This window comes from Fistularia commersonii, chromosome 1 (genome assembly GCF_037954325.1).
Source record: "Fistularia commersonii isolate RoL2024-O1a breed Wild chromosome 1, RoL_Fcom_v1.0, whole genome shotgun sequence".
Taxonomy (NCBI): domain Eukaryota; kingdom Metazoa; phylum Chordata; class Actinopteri; order Syngnathiformes; family Fistulariidae; genus Fistularia; species Fistularia commersonii.
In genome coordinates this window covers 5,962,989-5,984,417 of record NC_141284.1, presented here as the reverse complement: position 1 = coordinate 5,984,417, position 21,429 = coordinate 5,962,989, and the positions used below count along the sequence as shown (strand labels likewise).

General features: G+C 42.3%; 1 protein-coding gene across 2 annotated transcripts in view; it reads left to right on the top strand.

The window, feature by feature from the left end:
* The first annotated feature begins 122 nt into the window (after positions 1–122).
* The window catches only part of eps15l1a (epidermal growth factor receptor pathway substrate 15-like 1a), a 56,811-nt gene continuing 35,504 nt past the window's right edge, over positions 123–21,429 (top strand). Inside the window, exons 1-5 of one of the 2 annotated variants that reach the window (XM_086146040.1) lie at positions 123–173; positions 1,557–1,598; positions 1,696–1,785; positions 21,197–21,244; positions 21,330–21,425. In XM_086146040.1, coding sequence (XP_086002166.1) covers positions 147–173; positions 1,557–1,598; positions 1,696–1,785; positions 21,197–21,244; positions 21,330–21,425 — 303 coding nt within the window. In that variant the 5' untranslated portion in view covers positions 123–146. The remainder of the gene's footprint in view (positions 174–1,556; positions 1,599–1,695; positions 1,786–21,196; positions 21,245–21,329; positions 21,426–21,429) is intronic. The other variant, XM_086146033.1, reaches the window with a different exon arrangement.

The following is a 21,429-nucleotide window of genomic DNA, read 5'->3' as shown; positions in this document are numbered from 1 at the left end:
TAAAGTCGCTCAAATAAAATAAAAAGAATTTCAAACACAGTTTGGAGTGCCTTCTGCTCGCAGGGTGTCCAGCGCTGCTTTGTCCGCTAGGAGGCATTTCGCCGTGGGCGAGGGAGGGTGGGTGCGTTCCCGCAGCAACAGGGAAGATGGCAGCCCTCACATCTTTCACTCAGGTAGGGATGCTGCGTTTTAACACTCTAAGCCTCACGCCGGTGCTTGGACAATTCGAGGCAAAATACACGACGGCCCTCTTATTGCGTTCTCGGTTTATTTTATTTTTAAAAGACGTGTGCCCGTTCTGAAATACAGCCAGAAATAAGGGGGCCAGAGGGTCGGACTAGGCCTAGCATTATTGCCGTATGACACCGTTAGGTTGCGGGCTTGCTAGTCCCAGCTGGCTAACTGTAGCTATTTACATACGACATGACATGCAGTTAAACGGCTGTTTACTCATTTACAACACGGACGCGGAGCGGATATGTCACCGAAACGCAAAGCAGGTGCCTTGTGGCACGTACACAAGCAATTCCGTTCACGGATAATGATAATGTTACTTGAGTTACCAAGGCTGTGCTAGCTTAGCATTGATACCGGGCTATATGGGATAGCTAAGGATGGGAATGAACGCCGATGTGACTAGCAAGCAGGCTAACAGCGGCTAGCCTGGGTGGCTGAGGGATGCTGAAGTGAGTCAGCTTGCGAGCGTAGCTTTTGTCCTCTGTTTGTGGATAAGTGATGTAACCATTTGTCTTATTATTATTATCCTCTCTGCAGCAGCTCTTAGTAATTCGATGCCAGTGCAGTTGTTTCGTGTTGTCTATATTGATCGTGGGCCGGACGCTCGCTTTCTTGACGGATGAGTAACGTCAGCAGTCACTGAAATGAAATTTGAGCTCATCCCTGGTTATACTGTTTTGGATGTAGTATCCATACCCTGTACTGCAGAAAAACAATACAGAAACACTATTGCATTTTAAACCTCCCTTAAGTAACATTATGTATGATCTGCAGCAGGCAGAAGTGCAGAGACTAAAATAAATCATTATGCAGTTAAGTGTCAATAAATTTCTATATGTTGCAATCCAGTAATTGCCAATTCAACATTAACCTTGAATCAACCCAGAGTCTTAAATACAAAAACAAAAGTAGGATAAATAGATTTGCTTGAACTGACAATACGTCAAATGTATAATTAAGTATATCACTCGTAGAAGTGCATGTATGCTGCCTCACTGTAACTATTGCAGCAGGAGAAATAAACATCCCTTCATGGTGAAATTAGACTTTTCTTTGTGGCAGAAATAATTACATCTGAGGCCCTAATCAACATTTTTGACACTGCACCAATGCTTGTAATGGCAGGGCCTCGTAGCCTCAAATGGCCGGCTCAGTTAAGATAAGATAAGAACAACTTTATTTATCCCGAAGGGAATTGTTGTGCCAGAGTTTCAAGCAAAAAATAACAATAATAAGAAATAGTAGGAAAGATGGAGAATAAGAAATACAATAAAATATAAATTGTCAAGGTTAAGTTATGTTCTCTTTCTCCGTCACAGTTGTCGAGCGGGAACCCTGTGTTTGAGAACTTCTACAGACAGGTAAGGACAACAGTATGCAGAACAGTTCCTAATTTTTGGTCAAGTATGGTGTAAAGCACAGTGTATTTACGGCTTGTCATGGTGCTTTTGTTCCCAGGTGGATCCTGGGAACACAGGGCGGGTGGGACCTACAGAAGCTGCCTTGTTTTTAAAAAAATCTGGACTCCCCGACATTACACTGGGAAAGGTATGTTGAGCAAAAGAAAAAAAAAAGAAAAGAAAAAAGTCCATGGCGTGTTTTTTTTCTGTGTAACAGCGGATGTTCCTATGCAGTAACACACTGACAGGGAGCAGGAACACATGTTAGTGAAAAGCAGAAATTCTGTAGAACTTAGAAGCAGAGTTGTGGACGGTGTAATTATGATGGGATGCGTTTGCAAAGCATCTGCCAAAGGAAATCCTTCAGAGGTATTTCAGGAATCTTTCTAATCGAGTTCTAAATGCAAAGGCCACAGCGTCTGGATCAGTAATCCTTCCCTTCCTCTCCTTTTTGTCTTCAAAACCGCTTTTTCCTTCCGGTTCACCAACACGGTGCATCAGCCAGGGAGTTAGAGTGTGATTGTAGCCAGTTAAAAAGTAGAGCTTCAGGCCTTAAGTGAGCAGCTATGAAACTTTTAGTGTCTCATGTCTGGCCTTGTAACTGGAATAAGCATTGGGTGCTGGATGGGGCGGCTGCACTTTGCTAAAGGCAAAAACTGTATATCGACAACGGATCTGAAGTGACAGTGCTACTGTTTGGCCGAGGAGGAGTTCTGAGGCCGCTCGTCCAGGACTGAAGACCCCAGAAGAGCCGGTGGAATTCTCCTTGTGAATAAGGATGGGTCACATTATCAACCACCTCTCATCTAGTAGATTCACTCATGGTTTCGCTTCTGTGGTCAGTCAGTATTGATAAGTTGCTTGGCAGGCTTTATCGTCATTCAGTGTTCAACAAGTGAACAAAGAACAAAATCCCATCATTCCTCAGCACAGAATTAAATGCAAAGTATATTAAAAGTCTACAGCAGCAGAGCATCATGAAGTGGAAAAATTAAAAGGGATCTGGAGAGTTATAATAATTTCTACTCTATTAATCCCTCGCGGGAAATTCCCTCTCTGGGTTTAACCCACCATGGATGAACCATGAGCAGTTCGCTGCCATCTATCAGCGCCAGGGGAGCAGTCAGAGGTTAAGTGTCTTGCTCAACAACACTTCAACACACAAGGAGGAGCCGGGAATCGAACCAGACTCGCTGATGATGCCCCCTGCTCAGGACACACAGCGTTTGGATGTCCGGAATGGAGGGCATGCAGGTCCCGGTGGTCCTCACCTCTTCTCACACAATAGCACTCCCCTTTCTCAGCTAGCTGGTTAGCCAGCTGTATTTGTTTGTGTCTGTTTTTCTGTCAACAGACGACAGGCTGGTGGTTACTCAGGAAACTTGACACAAGACACGTTTACACACATTTTTTTTAATCTTAATTTCTTGTAGTTCCCAGTGATTTTCTTTTCCCCACCGTTTAAAACTGTTGCTGTGTTGAGAACACATGTTTATCTATGATGGATTTAGTTGGTGTTTCCTAAACCAAGTGGGTGTAGCAGCATTTTCTTCCACTGGAAAGAGCTTTATTTTATTTGCCTCTGTGATTTAACAGCGTGCACGAAACACTAATCTGGGAGGGTCTATTCTCATGGTCAAACAGAAGCAGTGCAGGGCGTTGCTGCTGTTTGTGTTCTTCAATACACAAATGACAATGAGACTTTACCACCCTGCACTCTTCAAACAAATCTCAACTTACTTTAGATGGTTTCATATATCTTTCCTGCTGTGTCATAAGCTTCTGACACACTGCACAACTATGACCGTGGTTACAGATGATACCGAGACTTCACACTACTCGACTGGCTCCAGCAGATTTTTCTTTTAATTTTTTTTTACAAAGACTGAAAGACTGAGGATCAGATATTTCACAGCGTCTGAGGAGACATGATTGGTCAAGACCAACTGAAGGCATCACACTCGGGCCAGAGTGACCATGAGTATGGGAGTGACTGTTTGGAGGGTGAGCAAACATGTAGGACAAACAGACGGTTGTTGCTTTTGTTTGCGCAGCTATCTGCTCTGCGCGGCCCCCTCCCTCCATCGCTGTTTGCCATCGATGTTAACCGCTAATTCCCGTTTTCTTTGTCTACTGATGGTATTGCCTGTGTCCTAGATGCTTTTTCATTGGTGGTTGGCATCATGCGTTCGCAGTCGGGTGGGTTATCAGCACGCACTGCCCCGTTGAGTCGGCTCAAAAATGCAAACATGTTTGACAACGACCAAGATCAGGTCAGGGTCTTTAACCCTTGCGCACTATCTGATTTCTTTGCCAACTAGCCACGCCCATGGCCCCCCAATTAGTGCTGATTGGTACTGGATCAGCCTAACTGGGTAAAATCGGGCAAAAAATCAGGGGACAAGTTTGAATGGATGGATGGATGGATGGATTACAAAAAACGTCTCAATATCAGCCCAGTAGTAACGACATCAGAATGAAAAGTCAACAAGTGGCGGTTTCATATCATGCTCTGTTCAGCTTTTTGTATATTTTTTAGACACAAATTGCTTTTGTTTTCTTTATACCTGGAGGTGCTTGTGTTTCCCCTCTTTTCAAGCCATGAATTTATCATGTGGTGTCTCCAGACCTTCACCCCCTTAAGAAAGGAGGAGATTGTTTCTCCTCAGCTGTGTATTTCTTTTTAGGGCCTCACAAGACTGCGACTGTGCTGTGGCTCTATCCCCCCTTCCTCTTTCATAAGTTTTTTTTGTTCCCCCCAAAAGAATACTGCTAAATGCATAGTAGTACATTTTTGCACTCATTATCTCATAATGTTAAAATTACCAGAACGACATGCACAGACACACACAGGCACACACCTTACTGTTGCTGTGGTAGTTACTTTAGGCATGAATTTCCTCTTTAGTAGCACTGCTACATCCCCTGGTGAAATGCTACTGATCAATAAGCTACTGTATTTTCAAAACTAAAGTCTGTCTTCTGTGTCTTTACAGTGGGTTATCCTTCCAAATTTATCCCGGCACCTGTATTTTTTCCCTTTTCTCTTTTACCCACTGTACTATTAGCTAGCTAAGGATGACAGGAATCTTGCTTGTCAGAGATTAACTGACAGTCGAGTTGTCATTGTTTTAAAATCATAATTATCAGTATAAATAGTTATATCTCAGAATGAGGAAGACAAGATGTTTTGACACAGCCAGCAGGTTTATCAATTCACAGTTTCTGACACACATTTACAAGTGAAGCCCTTATAATTATGAGGATGGTCATGATTTGCAGTCCTTACAGCAGTATTAGCAGTCTCAGAAAACTGATAGAAGTTGTACAGATGGCCCAGCTCCTGCTCCACTTGGGTCAAATGTCTTCCGTCTGCCGGCAGTGTCTTTTGGGTGGGGTTAGCGGGGAGGGAAGGGGAAGGGGCCATTACAGAGGGCATGGCAAAGTGGATGTATGGGGGAGCTGGCCTGGGGCAAGTAATGTGTGATTGTGCAGCGGGTGGCCAGATAAAAAGTGCCCTCAACCAACACCATCCAGGGGAATTCCATTTTGGGCTACAATGTGCATACATTACATTACATTACATTGCATTTGGCAGACGCTTTTATCCAAAGCGGCTTACAATAGAGGACATAGGGACTGCAAATACACTTGCAAATACACGATGCACAGGAAATATACAGAACAGTAAGCTTGGGTTAGTGAGGGTTTTTTTTTTTTTTTTTGGACAGAGACACACAAACGTACACACACACACACACACACTGCATAGCCTAACTTGCTGCCAACCTCATCTGGGGCATCAGCGCAGTAAAAAGTCCTGAAAGAGAAACGTTTTTACCTGTTTCTTGAAGGTTGAGAGAGATAATGCTAGTCTTGTTGCTTCTGGGAGTTTGTTCCACCACTGAGGTAGTAGAACTGAGAACAGTTTTGCCTGAGATCGCTTAGAGCGAGCAAAAGGTTTGTATTAGAGGAACGCAGCTCTCTGCCGGGAACATAAGGTCTTACGAACATAAGGCATACATGAATTAAAAAAGTGTTAACTTAAACTGAAGTCTTGCACTGGATTGAAACGTCATGCTGTGGGTGCAGTGTTTCTGTCCAGCGACTTCACTTGGCTTTCTTTTACAGTTTTGTGACACAACAATGTTTCACCCTCCAAATTTGCCAAGGCAGGAGCGAACCAGGAGAATTTTAAAAAGTTAACACCGGGCAGTATTGAGGTTAGTGTACCCATCATGACTTTTCAGTACAGCCCAAGAATTCAGTTTGACTCAAGACTACCAGCTCCCACAAACGGCATCAGGAAAACATGTACTTGGCTCTTAAGCCACCCAATGAATAATTAATACACAGATCTAGTGTGTAGTACTGCTATTGGATATTACAATATTTAACAGCAGTACTATTCAACCACCTGGTACACATTCATTGTGTCCAGATGTATGTGTTCTTTGATAACAGATGTATTAATTTCCCAAGACTGATAACTTATCAGCCATGCCGTTTCGTAGAAGATTTTCAGGGGGGTCTTTTGACTCTGGTCGTTTTCAAGTCACTCATATTGAACAAGTGCAGAGTGCTTGGTCGTTGGGGATTGGTCAGTGGTAATTGAACGGTCCATTGTAGGGTGGATTTTAAATCCTCAGGCCCACTCTCTGCCCTTAAGGAAATCTATTACCATTAACTGTTTGCTTTTAACAAATATCCAATGGCCTGCGCGGTGATTGACTCGTTCCTCTGCATACCGTCTGCCAGGTATTGACAGCTGACTGCTTTTGTCGAAAGCACCGCGATCAAAAATCATTATGACTTCAAATGAAAGGTGCTTCTCTCTACAATCAACCAGACTTTGACGTAGGTGCTTCCCATTGATCGGCGCAAGCTTTGTTTTTGACTTTGGGGGAAACTGATCAAAATGTCTCTCTCCTCCCTGTCACCTGGTTGAGTGTTGCGCTTCAGGGACTGTTGGGTTAATTGAACCCAGTCTGTCTGAGACAGGTTTGTCGGATAGCGCATTGAACGAGGGTTTTGAGTCCATTAAGAATTTGTGTCATGATGTTTGTATCATGAGCTAGTTACAGGCTTTTTATAGATCTCGACTGGTGACACCGACTGGCTGTGGATTCTTTAACCGGAAATTAAACATCCGTCATAGAGGACACAATCTTTCTCAGTTGTATTTATAAGTTGTTGATGTTTGAATTTTACATTTTCAGTGCTACAGGAGTAATAGGAGTAGCAGATATTGGCACAAAAGCCCAGATCATGCTCTCAAGCTGTCAGTGTAAAAAGAATCAATATGTGAAATTATGTAGTTTAATTTATAAGTCGCATCTGAGTATAAGTTGCAGGACCAGCCAAACCATGAAAAAACATGCGAAGAGAAGATACTATAATATATAATGTATAACTGTGATATATTATAATATATTTTTTTTGTTAAACTACTTAAATCTACAAGTCAGCTGCAAAATTAAGATAATTACTTTCCTGTTTAAATACATGGAGATCTGAATTGAATAAATACAAATATATCCAGTGAAAAATATTTTTTAAACACATTTGGCTTCACACCATTTGTTTTGTTATTTCGGAGTAAGATCTGTCTACCCTGTCCATTCAGGCTAAAAGCAAAATCCAACAAATATCCATCTTAAATTTCCCAAACTACATGTTAGCAAACATTTACCCTTTTTAATGGAGCACATCCATCCACCTGACATGTTCAGCATCTCGGCATACCTGATTACTCTGCAGGTGTGCGTACACAGTGACAATAAAACGGCCCTGTAATCTTTGGGGTTTCATCGTGGAGCACCAAACCATAGTGCCACTAACAGTATAGCCGCAGGCAGTTGGTGCGTTGAACGCGGGTGACAGTGATGTGGTTGTGTCCGGCTCACCGTCCATAGCTAAGTCATCATCTCGACTGGCTAAATCTGTGAGGTGGATGTCTACCTTCGCAGGGGAATGCTCACTAACATGGGGCTAACAACATATTAAAATGAGAAAATAGTTGTTGCCTTTTTATGTTTGCTTAATATGTCCAGTTATATTTTGCATTTACATTTTTAGAGATAAATGTGTTTGTGTAAAGGCAAAATAAAAGTCCCAAAGGTGTGCAAGCGCAGTTCTGTGCACCATTAAGACTTTTGTGTATTGTTCTTCTGTTTTGAATGTCAGCGATTCCCTTTGAATAGTAGCATCCGACACCACTGAACAACACGCTCAGCCCGGGGCCATGGACGCTAACACCCTCGTTTGGCCCTCGCATTGAAGGAGTCACTGAGCTTTGTGTCGATTGACGTTTTTCAAGGCCGCAAACTCCTCAGTCAGAGCCTTGTTCTGCTTTTCAAGCTCAGCCAGACGGTTCTCCAGGCATCTCACATATTCTGACTTCTTGCGCCGGTACTTCTGGGCAGCTTCCCTACCATTACATGAAAAAAAAAAAAAAAAAAAAAAAAAAATTTCAAGACCTCTTGTTCAAGGCTCTCTCAGGGGTGACCCGCGTTCAGGATTATCACACATTTGAACAAGTTGAGTATTTCAAGGAATCGGATTTCGTGCACAGCGAAATTGTAAGAAATACTGAAAACAGTATGGGTCCACATACAGAACCAGAATCAGCACTGCTGATTACCGAACACAGACTTTGAGTCTTGTCCACGTATTCAAGTTTTATGCAGCTACTTTTATACTGCTAGTACTTCTGGTCAGGCTGACACTGAGGGCACCCAAACCCTTCTTTAGTTGGATAGTAGGCAACAATAGAGTGGTACAGTAAGCATCAATTGTACTTGATGCTAAATGTTGCTCTTAAACTGAAATGTTTATACACAACAACTTGTCTCATGAGAAACAATGGAAAATGGCTTAATCTGCTCCAGACCTGCTGAAATTAAATCTTTTTTAACATGCTAAAGGCACTTTATCCCCAAGAAGCCTAGAACACTTGTTTTCTGGTTGGGTTCAGCAGCTTAGTGTGCTATGTGTATACAGTCATGGCCAAAAGTTTTGAGAATGACACTTTCACAAAATCTGTTCCTTCAGGGTTTTTAGGTGTTTGCCAGATGTTTCTATGGTTGTGTCATTCTCAAAACTTTTGGCCATGAGTGTAATATCAAACAAATAAGCTTTGTCCCTCTTGGCACCATAGTCTTGTCTAAATCGACTCAAAACTTGAAGAGACACTGAAACCTCTTTTTCATTCCACTACGAAAGGTCGACAGATTACATTGGTACAGAGGTATCTCATACTGACCAAGAGATTTCATCACTATTTTTATTTTGAAAGAAAATCTTTTTAGTTGTTCTTATTTGGGCAGATGCACTGACAACAACATGAACCTGTTGTTGGACACAAGAAACATGGGGATGTCCAAAAATTGTATTTTAGTGCGGGAGTTATCACTGCTGCATCATGCTAGCCATATCAGCAAACGAAATATCAAAGATGGCCTGTGTGATATGAACAACTCCATCTATCAAATATACCTAAATTTATGTTTTACATATACCGAAAACAGCAGATTCTATCTAAACAAAATACTACACGACAATGATGTACTTCATACTTTCTTTTAGTAATGTGTGTGAGTGGCGTATTCAAAGTGAAGAAAGCAAACCAATGTAAAAATTTAGCCTATATTTAAAATGTTGATTCCCCTGTGCGGATCACCTTCCCTTCCAAAATTGAAAAATAAAAATAAATGTGAAAAAACTGCATATCCTTTGAAATAGTCTCTCCAGTGTACTATGAATTATATCCTTGAACACAATAGTTACAACGTACAGTATAAGTCTTTCCTCCTTCATTTTTAAAGAAAAGTAAATATTCTATTATTGACAGTTTACCATAGAATATTTGTGCCAATGACTCTGCAGTATACATTTTCAACCGTAGGGTCTTTACAGTCATTACAAATAAGTTGCCCTTTCCTGCTTAAGGTATGAAATTAAAGTGATTTTAAATACTCGAGTGATTTTAAAGTCTCGAAAGTCCAGTGATACATTTAAATTCTGTATAATAGCGGAGAGTTCTTGTTATTCTCTTGTGATGGCCTTAAATGTGCACTAACAAGGACGAAAACATCCCGAGAGATTCATCTGTTTGCCAGCGCATCATCTTCCAACAGGCAACAAGCAATAAGTACAGAAAGTGTTATCAGTCTGACTTACTTGCTACTTGAAAAAAAGTCAGGGATCTTTTCCTGAAGAGCAAAATAAAAAAGGACAGTTGTTAGCTTCCTGCCCTTCAGGAAAGCTGACTACTACTGATATCCTAGTGGCGGCTAATATCAGCAAACAAGCTGTGACACAGATATGTGATACTCAAATTTGAATGCCCGCCTTCAAGGGGTGAGAATGTTTGCTCTCTACCTGTTCTTCATCAAGTACAGCTCCCTCTTTTGCAAGGCTTTGTCTCCATGTTTCTGGATGGCTTGAGCGCTGGCCTGCGTCTCACCCTGCGGGAGGCCAGAACCAGTGTTATGTAACTGGTAGGCTGTAAAGTTGCCCGTGGAGCCTGTCGAAACAAACAAGATGTCACACAACAGGACTGGGTTGCACCAGCCAATTTAGGGCCTTTCACTTCTGATTGACTTCCTACAAAAGGACCACTGTGTCCTCCCAATTAGCAAAACAATTCTGAACGCTTACAATTTACAGGCATTGCTCTGTAAAGGTGTCACCCCTGACAGTCATCAAATATCCACACACATCAGCCATGAGATCACCATCACCTCCATCTCGTGGAACCATAACTGACTAGTTGTGTTTTGAAGATAAGCTGTTGCATCGGATGACAGTAGGCAGTAGTATGTTTGGCAGTAGTTGGCAGTTATTTGGATCCTTTGAATTTCTGAGGTGAAGCCTTCGTGGAACAGGTGTAAAGTATGTAAAGTGGGATGAAGTACATCCCAAAGATCCTCAATTACGCTCTGCGGGAACTTGGAGCCCAAGTCTAATTTTTGTGACCCTAAAATCATCTCTTTAACTGTGAGCCTTGAACTCTGCAAATTTGACATCAATTTTTATTTACTGACTAATATGATCCACCCACTGACAGGTGTCAGTGTATTTAATGTTTATGGCTTATCAGTGTAGTCAATGGAGGAAACCTTTTATTGTTAGTGGTTGAATCTCTGGGTTTGGCTCCAGATGCTTGTCAGTCCTCAGCTCTGTTGATAATAGGCCTGACAGCTGATTTTAACATGGTTAATCCTCTTCTCGCTCAAAGGGCTCAGATTTTCCATCTTGTACAGCTTATCCATGGGAGGCTTCAAGGGTCAGTGCTCGGTCCCCTTCTCAGTCCAACTTGGTGCTATAATCTGCAACCATTGTTTCTCATACCATTACTACTCCGGTGATACCCAGGTCCTGCCAGATAACCTCACAGTCTTGCAGAGATTGAGATTGGCATAACTTATAAAGTCACTGCAAGGATGAAAAACACCACTTTCAGGTGTACCTCTCTTTGGCTCATTTCATTCCATCCGGTCTCTTAAAACAGTAAAGGGATAGTGTCCATACAACAAGGGAACAGCTGAAACTAACCAACTAACTAACCAACACTTCTGCCCTCTAGTCTGCCAGCTAACCCATAACATTGCTTTGGGCTTCATTTATCAGTCATGAAATGTTGTTTTGCCCTGTACAAGCAATCTAAGATACAGTACAAGCTTCAGCAAAGATCACAAGAACAACCCAAAACAAAGCCAATACATGCATCTCTTGTAGGAGCACTCATGATGCAATCTCCATACTACACCCTTGCCTGTGCAGTGCGATTTTTCCTATTTCTTTTTTTTTTCCCCGATGTGTGCTTACACTTTTGGATAAGAAAGTAAATGTAATAATAATAATTCATACTTTTATTCATACTAATCCCGCGTGGGAATGCAGGTACGGGCCAGTGTCTTCACGAGCTCCCCCCCCAAGCCCGGCGTAAAACTTGCACCGAAACCAAACATGTGAATCGAACCTAATGATCTCATACCGGATCGGTTTAGGCCTGGGTTAACAACGACCGCCATTGGTGCAGATAGCCTACAGTGTACCAGTGGAAATTGGGCTACTTTGGGTTTGAAGAAGGAGAGGAGGAAGCCGTGTCCGGAAGCAGAGAGAGAAGATGTGTTGTTGGTGGCTATGCCCCACAGGTGGGATGTGAGTTAGAAGAGAAGTTCTGGAATGAGTAAGATGAAGTGATGTAGAATATCCCAAGAGATGAGAGAGTGGTAATTGGTGCAGACTTCAGTGGACATGTTGGTGCAGGCAATGGAGGTGATGGAGAAGTGATAGGCAGGTCTTGTATGCAGGATAGGAATACAGAGGGACGGATGGTGGTAGACTACAAAAAGGATGGAAATGGCTGTAGCGAATACTTTTTTCCAAAAAAGACAGGAACGTAGGGTAACTTGTAAGAGTGGAGATAGGAGCACGCAGGTACACTACATCTTGTAAAGATGAGATAATCTGAAAGAGATCAGTGACTGCAAAGTAGTGGTAGGTGAGAGTGTAGCCAGAAAACATAGATGGTGGTTTATAGGATGACTCCTATGGTGCCAAGGAAGATCAAGAGGACAAAGGCAGAGCAGAGAACAAAGTGATGGAAACCGAAAACGGAGGAGGCTTTTCAGGGAGGAGTTGAAAATGGCTCTGGGTGGTCAAGGAGAGCTACCAGATGACTTGACAGCTACAGCTAATTTGATCAGGGAGACAGGTAGGAGAGTACTCGGTGTGTCATCTGGAAGGGAAGTAAATCAGGAGACTTGGTGGTGGAATGAGGAAGTGCAGGAGTATATACAGAGAAAGTGGTCACCAAAAAAGTGGGACACTGAGGGGACTGAAGAGAACAGACAGGAGTACAGGGAGATACAGCATAAGGTAACCTTAAGATAGAAGTAGCTAAGGCAAAGCAAAGGGCTTATGATGACTTGTATGCTCGGTTGGAGGCGGAACTAGAGGTTGCAGAGGTTTAATTTTCAATGACGATTGCTCTCCGCCCTGCGCAATCCCAACCCATGTAATAAATATAATACTGTAATGTATGTAAAGCCACTTACCTCCTGTTTTTGTGGATTTTCATGTTTGCCACACCTTATTTGCTCCACTGAGTTTTGAAACCCATTCCAGCACCAAGGTAACAGGCCTCAAAGTTAGAATAACAATGTCTTTTGTTGATTGATATGTTGTTACCTGTTAGTCAAATGTGGCGACGGACTAACAAAAGTAGCTGCATTTAGGGTTATATTACAACCTAGATTCTTTAAAACAGCAGACAAGGATCTGCGTGTAGCATCCTAAAATGATTTGCTTCATTCAACTGCACATGGTAGTTTTAGCAGGATATATTACTTTGAAAATTCAATAGAAGTGCATCAGTAGGGTTGCATTATTAGCATGCCCTTTGCATGGTTCCTTTTTCTGTATCTCAATTGTATTACAATGAAATTTCACGGTGGTATCCTCCATCAGCATGCTGGTTAAAGAGTTGTGTACATCTTGATTAGTATGGTATGCATTTGTATTAAGAAAACAGAGAAACTACAACAAATGAAACTGTTGTCTGAGGTTTCTAAAACAGTTCCTTGTGACCAAATCTGGGATGGTCATCATATTGATGTGTTGATGTCTCCGTATAAGACTTTTCAAAAGCAAGCCTCTCTTAAGAACAAAAAAAAAAAGGGCTTCTTGTTTGTTTGTTTTGTTTGGTCTGAAAGAAAGAATAATAATCCTAAATTATCCACCTTGTAGTCCAGAATCATACAGGATGTTTTTGTTTTTGTTTTAACTTCATATAGCCTATGACCCAAAATCAAGCGCTCAGTAATTCCATTGACACTCTGTCAGTGTGTGACTGCTGATCTGGATACAAAACTTATTTCTGTGCATGACTTTTCAGTACAAAATGGTGCGCAAGTGTGCCCTGACCGTGTTACCTATTACCTGCTAACACTTGATTGCACTGCCTCTGCTGGCTTTCGCAGTACGGTAGAGTGGGAAGAGGACGGAGGGTTTGTGAGCTGGTCATGGGCATCGACTGCACGTTCTGCGTCCATCTGTCAAGGAACTGGACTGAACCTCCTTGAAAAAGGAATCAAAAAACATAGAGACATTAAAGACTTGTGAAATAACTATGGCAACAATGCAGCTTCAAAGCTTGATTACATAGGCCCATTATGTCTCAGGTGTAAATGATTGAGAGGATGAAGTGTTGGATTTTTTCTCCAAACTTCATCGTGTAGAAGTGCTAGTTGACCAAAGAACTTAAATGGTTAATTGTTCAACGAGTGGTTGTTTGACGGTGATACTTTTACCACGAAACAACTTCTACAACATGAAGCAATGTGCTAAAGTGATGTATCCAGGTCCAGGATACACCTGGCCAGAATATTGGGCTGCCCAAATTTTCCCCTGATTTTGAGCCACATCCGAAAACAAAGCTAGTGACTTGACAGACACCAATTGACCAATCGACTTTATAAAAACAACTAAATCTTGCTGGCATCGCCAATAACAGTAACAGCTCTAAAAACATAGAAGCTAGCAGGTTAGAATGATAGTTAGAAGAACACAGTATACAACAGTTAGGTAATGTGATAAGCATTTTAAGACGTGCTTTCATAAATGTGTTAATGTGTTCATGGTTTAATACTTAAATAGGTGAAAAGCATGGGGGAGTGGCTAATGGCTAGCGTTTGGTGTAACAATGTTGTTTATTTAAACAAGTTGATGTATTTGCTTTTAATGTTAATCATGATTTGGTATTTTGGAACTATTGGTTAATAATCAATGGTGTTAAGACAGAGCAGATTGTTGAACATGCAATAAATTAGCCTTTGACCTGAATATCAATAAACAATATGCCATGGTACGTTTACATTTGAAAATGTACCACTAATGGATAACTTTTGCTCCCAAGCAACATGAAGTTATTGTTTCAGCATCATTGTCATTTTCAAGAATTCATTTCTACATCAAATGAAATTATATTGAACTTGTAGTTCAAAGTCTGGAATTTTAATGGTTTCATTGGAATTTTTTTATTTTATTGTGGTTTAGAAAAATAGGTCTACTCAGACAGTGATAAATCATTCAGAGGCGAAGACAAGCAGTTTTTCAGGAAAGCGTTTTGGACAGTCTCCTTGTCTCCATACTTGTCTGAAACCGGCATTCTCCAAAAAGCTTGCTGGCAGTGACATTAAAAAAACACATTAATGAGAACAGGGGCCTGACTGGCCCATTTGGCTCCGACTACTAGGAACTAGTTCTCAACTGGAACCAGTCCTCAAATTGTTGCCGGTATCAAAGACTCCCATTTTGCTTTCGCTGGTTACGAGCAACAGCGGTGGAATCCGGATCTAGTGACCATATTATACAAAGACTTTTGTGGAGGGAAAAGGTGCTGGGCCGTGCATGTAGAGCAAAGTAACAGAAGAAGTCTCAAGGAACCCAACATTCATAAGAGATATTAGGCATTTTGATTCCCGCATGTTGAATGTACAAATATATAAACCATCGGTACCTTGCAGTGTCTGGATGTAATAGTTGGGCTGACAGTTGAGCACCCCCTGGTTACCCGGAAATGTGCTTGACGGTGGCTGCTGCCCCGTTGTTGACATGGCAATGGAGGGTGCCATTTGCGTCCCCACAGCGTCGAAGTTGATGCGACCGTTTTGATAAACCCCGGCTGGAGGATTTAAAAATAAGAGTCAAAATTACTACATCGTGGTAAAAGTTATGGCGCCTATCTCCTCCCTGGTGTCATTCTTATCGTGTGTGACAGGTGAGCTGATTGTGTAATTCGGTTTTCCTCCACCATCTGACTATTTCAAGTGTGTTTCTATGTATGTTGACTTCTACTGAAGTTTTACGGCAGTTGGCGTCTGCAGAGTGTGTTGCTTCCTGACTAGCTACCCACCTATCACACTTGCATCCTTTTTTTTTTTTTTCCTCCTTGTGTTTTACGCTAGCTTCTACCTGGAGTGGCATCTTCGGGGGCACACACACACACACACATGTATATTCCTTTTTTAATGTGTGTGCACAAGGAGCTTCAAAAGACATTTCCATCAACTGGTTATGCCACGTCGCAATGACAAATCAGGAGAGTGCACCCCAACACACGCTGAAATCACAACCCGATTTGCCTCCTCATCATCATATAGCAAAAGCACAAGTTGCAAAGCCTCTGCTGTGTCAGGTTGTGCCGTCCTCATCCATCCGCGACAGGTGCTGGAAGAGCAGCTTCTATAAAATGTAGCACTGCAGCATAGCAACTGTAGCCATGCACGGATCTATATCATACTTTTTTTTTTTTTTTTTTTTTAATTCAAGTCATGAGGAAAAATTTGAGATTAACCGCTGGGAGGAAAGCGCCGGTCAGAGGTGTACCAGCACCACCGAGTGGACGCGAGTTGGCCCCGCTCTTACAGACGCAAGCCCTGGCATTGCTCCTCTGCCAAGTGCGCCGCCCTGTGGTGAATGTCGTTATGGCAGTGAGTCTGAATGGACATCAGGCGGGTTTAAACATTATTCCCTTCTTTTTTTTTCCCCTCGTAAATTTCTTCTTTGCTTTTTGCTCCTCTTCCAGTGAGGCGGTTTCCTGCTTGTTACTCCAGAAAAGGAGCCAGGTGAAGATATTTATATTATATTTGGTGATAGTTGCACCATCAAAGCGGAGACAGATGGCTTTCATAAAGAAACCCTTCCCCCCCCTAAGGAAAATATCCTTAGATGCAAGATAGTAATGAACTGACATGGAAGGTCATATTGCCATATTGTGCTTCCAAGCATGCTTACAGTTCTGGACGTTGCCGGTCTTGGGAACAGGGTACATCGTCACAGGCTCTCAAAATTGCGTGGCCGTTCTGTGAAGACGTGAAATATTATTGGATTAGAGGGGACACATATTGCCGGCTGTCGAGAAGGCCGACAAACATAAACAAAGAGACCCTTTAAAACAATCCATAATCTGTAAATCTTCATAAGCCTGGTACGTCTGGTTTCCTCCCGCCAACATGGTGAAGATGTTGCGATAACTGCGCGCGCGCCACTATGAGCCACATCAGTTTGGAACTTATTTTAAAATACTTGTGATATTTCTTCATTATACTGTGTCATTTTAAAGTAAACAGAAATTAGATTTGAAGGTAAATTTCACAGGTCACCCGTTGGTCGGGTCGGGACACAATGGCTTCCGCGCACGTCCGGGTCATTGTAAAGGTGAAGAAATCAATTTCATCAGATAGCCAACTAGTTTATTCTTGTAACGGAAAAGATGGCGAAAAAAGAAACAAAGGACAAAGGAATTTGCATTTGGATCTGCGGTGTGTTTAATATGCTATGATAAAATTGCATTGATGAAACGGTCAAATATAAAGCGGCACTTCGAACAAATCCATGCGGCACCAGAGGTCGCATTAAAAGTAAGACATATTTACAAATAAGTGAGATTTTAAAATTAAACAGACCAATTGATCCACAGCTATTTATTATGGGTACAGCATCAACAAGCGATTTAAGGAAAAAACAGGTGTTTTCGCTTAGAGTTCTATTAATTGCACATAAAATGATCACAGTAAACTGGCTCAAACCCCACCCACCTACCCTGGACCAGTGGTGTCAGAGGCTTAAGGATGTAAACTGCATGGAACGCATAACAGCAAACTTACGACTTCAGACAGACCTATATCTTGACAAATGGGCACCCATTAAAAAACATTTGGAGAGTTGAAGATATTATCTCTATTTGACTGAGTTAAGATTTTTTTTTTTTTTTTTTAGTTTTATTTTATTTTTCGCTTGCTAGTGAGGAAATAAGTGACCTATAAAGAATATTGTATAAAGTGTATCTTGTTATGAGGTTTTGTAAGAATGTGTGTGGCTCAGTTAAGGCACCTGTTCTCATAAATGTTCAAAAAAAAAAAAAGTAAGACATATTTAATTTATTATATGTTAAAAATACTATACGGCTCTCAATGAAATATATTTAGAAATATTTAGCCTTTATGGCTCTGCCAGTCAAAAAGGTTCCTGACCCCTGCTTTAGAAATATAAAATAGAAAAAATAGAAATCAAAATACTATTCTGAAAACGCCAATTGAGGGAAAAGTGACAGAGAATGGAGCTTTGCAGAGGAGGAGAGGCAACTCTGGATGCCAAATGCCGCTCAGGAAAAAGGTCACTGGAAATTAAAAAACAGCTACTGCCCCGGCACGTGTTACCACCTGACAAGGCTCTCGAGCATCCGTCTCCTTGCCACAATTCGCGTGATCAACAAATCGGGTGAACTAACTCCTGCCAGCTTTGTCTACTGCATGCAGCGCATTTCTATCATTAAACAGTTTACAACCCTGTGATACACAAATAGCGAGCCTGCTTTTAAAGTCATTCGTATTTGAATTCGAATCCACACATTCACCGTGTGCGCGTTCGCCTCTTGGCACCCTGTTGACACTTTGGAAGTGACTTACGGTACTTTTAAGCCTCGAAACCCAGCTGATGCATAATTACCATAAAACAGTTGAGTCTGGGTGGAAAAAATAGGGACATTTAAAAAAAAATTTTAAAGTCAGGGTTGGGGGTTTTTGTTGGGGAGCGGGGTGTGTGAAATGGATAGCTTCGGGGAAACAATGAAAGGTTAATATATATTCACTTTTGTGTTGCTCAGCCCGCCCACGCATGCTAGGAATGAGGATTATCAAGAATATTTTTGTTTGAGCTGAAGACCTGAAATTGACATTTTTAGCGAAAGTGTCATCCGTTAAGACATCATCCCCATCATATATGCTGACTGCAGGTCGATTGGGGTTGTACTCACATCAGTTCACGCTGTTGAGAGCGGAAAATAAAACTCTTCCGTTGTGAGGTTTGAGGCTCCGGGCATCCATAGATTGGGATTAACACTGGGGCAGTTTGGGCCACTGTTCTTTCCCCATGGAGGTTTCACGGCGCCTCGTGGCCCGTCTGCGAAGTTTTACAGCAGTTGGCAGGTTTTACAGCCCTGCTGGTTAAAAAGAAGCAGAAAAAAAAAAAAAAACACGATTAAAGACTTCAAAGAATAGCTTGCTGCAACTTTAAGCTCTATCCAAACAAATCCGTCCTGTTTTCTCTGCTCCTTCGGAAGCTCCGGCAGCAGTAAAGTAAGGTGAGCGTGTTGCCGTGAGCGCGTTGCCGTGGCGGCGGGAGGTTCATTCCCCCTTCAGCCCTTAGTGAAGTCTTTGTGATGTCACAAAGGGGAAACAGTACCGTGACGTCACAAATATGAGGATCAGATCAGGCAGGCAGAGTCTGAGATGTGGGTGTTTTACATTCCTGTAAAAACCCACTGTTTCTCATTTAACGATAGAATTCCACTCAAGTTGCAACCGTTTCGATCGCGGTCTAAAAATAAGGTATCTCTGCGTTTTCCAGATTAATCGGACAATTAAATTTAATTATTACACCTCAGTATAAAGCAGAATCTCTGAGAAAAGTACACCCAAAGTCAGTACATTATTGAAATATTTCATTTTTCAGACTCCAAAACAAGCTGCTGCAGCTTTTTTTTTTTTTTTTATATCAAGAGTGCCGGGAAAATGTCAGGGTGCTGGAAGAAAGGAATTATTATTAGCCCGGGAAAAGACTTAAAATCATCTCACCTGACATCAATAAATCAGTGAAATAGATTGGTAATAACAGATGAATGTACTTATGGGGGCCTGGTATCAAAGAGAATCCTGGAAAGGAAGCAGGACTTTGGAACCAGTGTTATGTTTTAATGGATCATGCACATTTTGGATGCAAGAAGTGTTTGGATGAAATGCCAAGGTAGCAGTTAGTGGAGAAGGGGGCTCCTTGGAGCGGCTAGTCCCACCTTACTCTCAATTATGATAAATTATATTTTTTGTATATATTCCACCGGAGACGGGAAGGTCAGTATTTGCAGACGGTGGTGCGTTTGGAAAACGGGGTGGAAATGTGGATACGATCGTTTAGTGTTAAGAAAAGGAAGAATGGAATTCATAAAGTGGCCAGAGGGCCGTGGATCCGAGCTCTGCTTTATTGCCCCGAAGAAGGTCACGGAAGGTCACCTGATATTTCTATGTCCTGCACAGCACACGTGTAGCCTGATGGATGTGAGAGAGGTTGTAAATGGGGTTTGGATGTCAGGCATGAGGGGAGAGAGGAGGGACATTACCTCTCCGGAGTCAAGTATTCAGGATAGGCTGCAGAAGTCGTGTGATCTCCACCGGGCCTGGACGAACCGCGGCGATCCGGCCGTGAGAGAACGACACAAACGCTCCCCGGCGCCTGCTGGGTTTCCAACGAAAACATGCGGCATCCAAAACACGGACGGGCTGTAAGAGGACACGGAGACGGTCCAGCAGCTGAGAAGGTGCTGCAGCCAAACCAAATTTGACAAAGTCAGTGTGATTAAGGAGTTTTTGACAGGAGTTTTTTTTTTTAATGTTGTTTTTAAACAGAGGGATGAGACAAACAGCAGCATGGAAACCCCAACATGTGCTTGCACTCACACACTTTAAGTAAAAATCCTCGTGTAGCACAGCAGCTCTCTGGTTGCCAAACCACCGGCAGCATTGTGGATGCAGGCCTTTTAGTTTTAATTTTTTACCTGCGCCACTCAGGTGACAGCAGAACTTCTGACATCATCCATAATATTTTTTCTTGGAAGTTCTCTAGAAATAGCGGTCGCTGTCACTAGTCCTTCTCCAGCAGTGGTTTCGCAGCAGTTACGCTCCATGGAGTTACCGCCATTACGTTTCCCCTGTGGAAATTTGACTTTTACCCACGTGCATTTGTCGCGCATCCTCTCCTGCTTCTTCTTCTTTGATTGAGGTTGTGTAACATGCACAACTTCGTACAGGATTTCGTGACACCCCTAGTGGTGACATCAGAGCCTCCCCTTTGTTACCTCAGCACTTACCCCGTCAGAGCCCCAGGGGGGCAGACACGCAGACCAGACGGACTTTCCCACACCCGCACATCGATAGTGCATCACAGATAGCACGCTGGATTTCTATGCCTTTCCCCCCTACGTGACATCACACCCCCTCCTATGACACTGCGGGTTTTGTCACCCATCGCTAATAAAGTCTTTACAAGAAACAAAATCACAGCTCGTTTACGACTCCCCCCACCGTCTCGTCAGGCATGGTGGCTGTTCGCGGCGACATCGGCGCGTCCCCCTCACAGCAGCTTCAACCCAAGGAAGTTTTAGTACCGACGCTTTATGCAGTCGTTTGCGTTCTAAATATATTATTACGTTCATCGCCATCGGTCTTTTTCGCAACGCTTATGGCTGTGGAAGGTCTGCTCATGAGGAAGGTAAAATTAAACTTTCACTAAATCAGCCTGAGTCTGAAAACACTTAAAGCCTTTAAGGCACCAGGCTGCCTTTTTTTTCTGTTTTTTTTTTTATTTTATTTTATTTTTTTTATGATGGGGTTTTCTTTCTTTCCCTTGTCAAAAAAGAGGCGAGGAAATCCATTTGTTTTGTGTTTGCACGGGTTGATCATAGTCATGTGACCCAGTGGGCTGGTTTTGTGTTGCAGATCTGGGATTTGGCTGACCCAGATGGCAAAGGCTACCTTGACAAACAGGTAGGAGACTGCTTTTGTTTTTTGTTTTTTTTTTGTTTCACAATGTCTCATATCAGCCTCTAGTAACGCAAGTGTTTCCCCTCAGGGATTTTACGTTGCACTGCGACTGGTCGCCTGTGCACAGAGTGGCCAGGAAATCAACCTGTCCAGCCTCAACCTTACAGTCCCACCCCCAAAGTTTGTGA